The sequence below is a fragment of the Cariama cristata genome, unplaced genomic scaffold, assembly GCF_000690535.1.
Source record: "Cariama cristata isolate BGI_N322 unplaced genomic scaffold, ASM69053v1 scaffold38918, whole genome shotgun sequence".
Lineage (NCBI taxonomy): Eukaryota > Metazoa > Chordata > Aves > Cariamiformes > Cariamidae > Cariama > Cariama cristata.
Window position 1 is genome coordinate 791 of NW_009630155.1, and position 1218 is coordinate 2008.

Genomic DNA, 1218 nt, shown 5'->3' on the forward strand with positions numbered 1-1218 from the left:
CCCCCCCCTTTTTTTTTTTTTTTTTTGCTAGTGTGATATTTAATAAAAAGGAGTGTCTGTGTTTGCCTGTTTGCATGTGTGTAGGGGGAACTTTAAAGATTTGGGGATAAGAGAGTGATGCTCGAGTAGAGGTGTGTGTGTATATATACGTGAATATACACACGTAGAGGGCATGGAAAATGTGTCTGGGGGACCTTATAAAAACGTTTAGACAGGAATACACGTCAAGCGATGAGGATGGAGGTGGAGATTTGGAGACAGGCTCTGGGTATGTTTTTAGAAGGTTTGCGGTGTGGTTTTTTTTTGGTATATCCCCCCAGCAAAAGAACGTGCAATGCTTTTTTGGGGGGAAAGAACCCATTAAAGGAACAGCTCAGTAATTCTTCTTCTGCTCTTTTTTTTTTTTTCCCCTCCTTTTTTTTTTTTTTTTTTTTTCTTCCCTCCCCCTTTTTCTTTATCCTCCTTTGTGTTTGTTCAGTAAACCCCAATTACTCAGGAGGGGAACCGAAACGCTCCCGCACAGCCTACACCAGGCAGCAAGTCCTGGAGCTGGAGAAGGAATTTCACTATAACCGCTATCTCACCCGGAGGCGCAGGGTCGAGATCGCCCACTCCCTCTGCCTCTCCGAGCGCCAGATCAAAATCTGGTTCCAGAACAGGAGGATGAAATGGAAAAAAGATCACAAGTTACCCAATACCAAGATCAGGTCTAATTCTTCCAGCTCCTCTGCCAGCCTGCAGATCCCACAAGGAGGATCGCAAAACCGATCCCATGGACCAGCCACCAGCCTATAACTATTCCTGGGATGGATGGAGTGTGCGTGTTTGTGGGTGTGAGTTTGTGTGAAACACATGATTATTTTTTTGTTTTTGTTTTTAAACGCTCCAAGAAGCGAGGGAAGGAGGGGTGCTCGTTATTTATAGGGGGAACAGAGGGAGACTCAGCTGCAACAAAGCAGAGCCGAGCTGTTGTGCCTCTCTTCCATTAAAAGAAGGCTGTAGATCGTAGTTTTCAGATTTGGCTAAGATGGATCCTTGTTTCATCTTTAATCACGCCAAGCTCTGCCCCATTTGTCATGTTTACTCTCCCGTACAAAGGATGGACCTTATGTCTGCTATTACCTCGACAACCAGCGCTCACTTTAATAAATGAGGCTCAGTTTCTTCAAGACGAACTGGATTTTCTCTCCCCCCCCCTTTCCCCCCCTCCTCTTTTTC

At 45.3% G+C, this 1218-nt stretch overlaps 1 protein-coding gene across 1 annotated transcript in view; it reads left to right on the forward strand.

Moving 5' to 3' along the window:
* Positions 1-1197, forward strand: part of HOXB4 (homeobox B4) — a 1981-nt gene extending 784 nt beyond the window's left edge. Inside the window, exon 2 of the mRNA XM_009705406.1 lies at positions 479-1197. Within this exon, the coding sequence (XP_009703708.1) occupies positions 479-795 (317 nt within the window). The 3' untranslated portion in view covers positions 796-1197. The remainder of the gene's footprint in view (positions 1-478) is intronic.
* Positions 1198-1218: the final 21 nt, after the last annotated feature.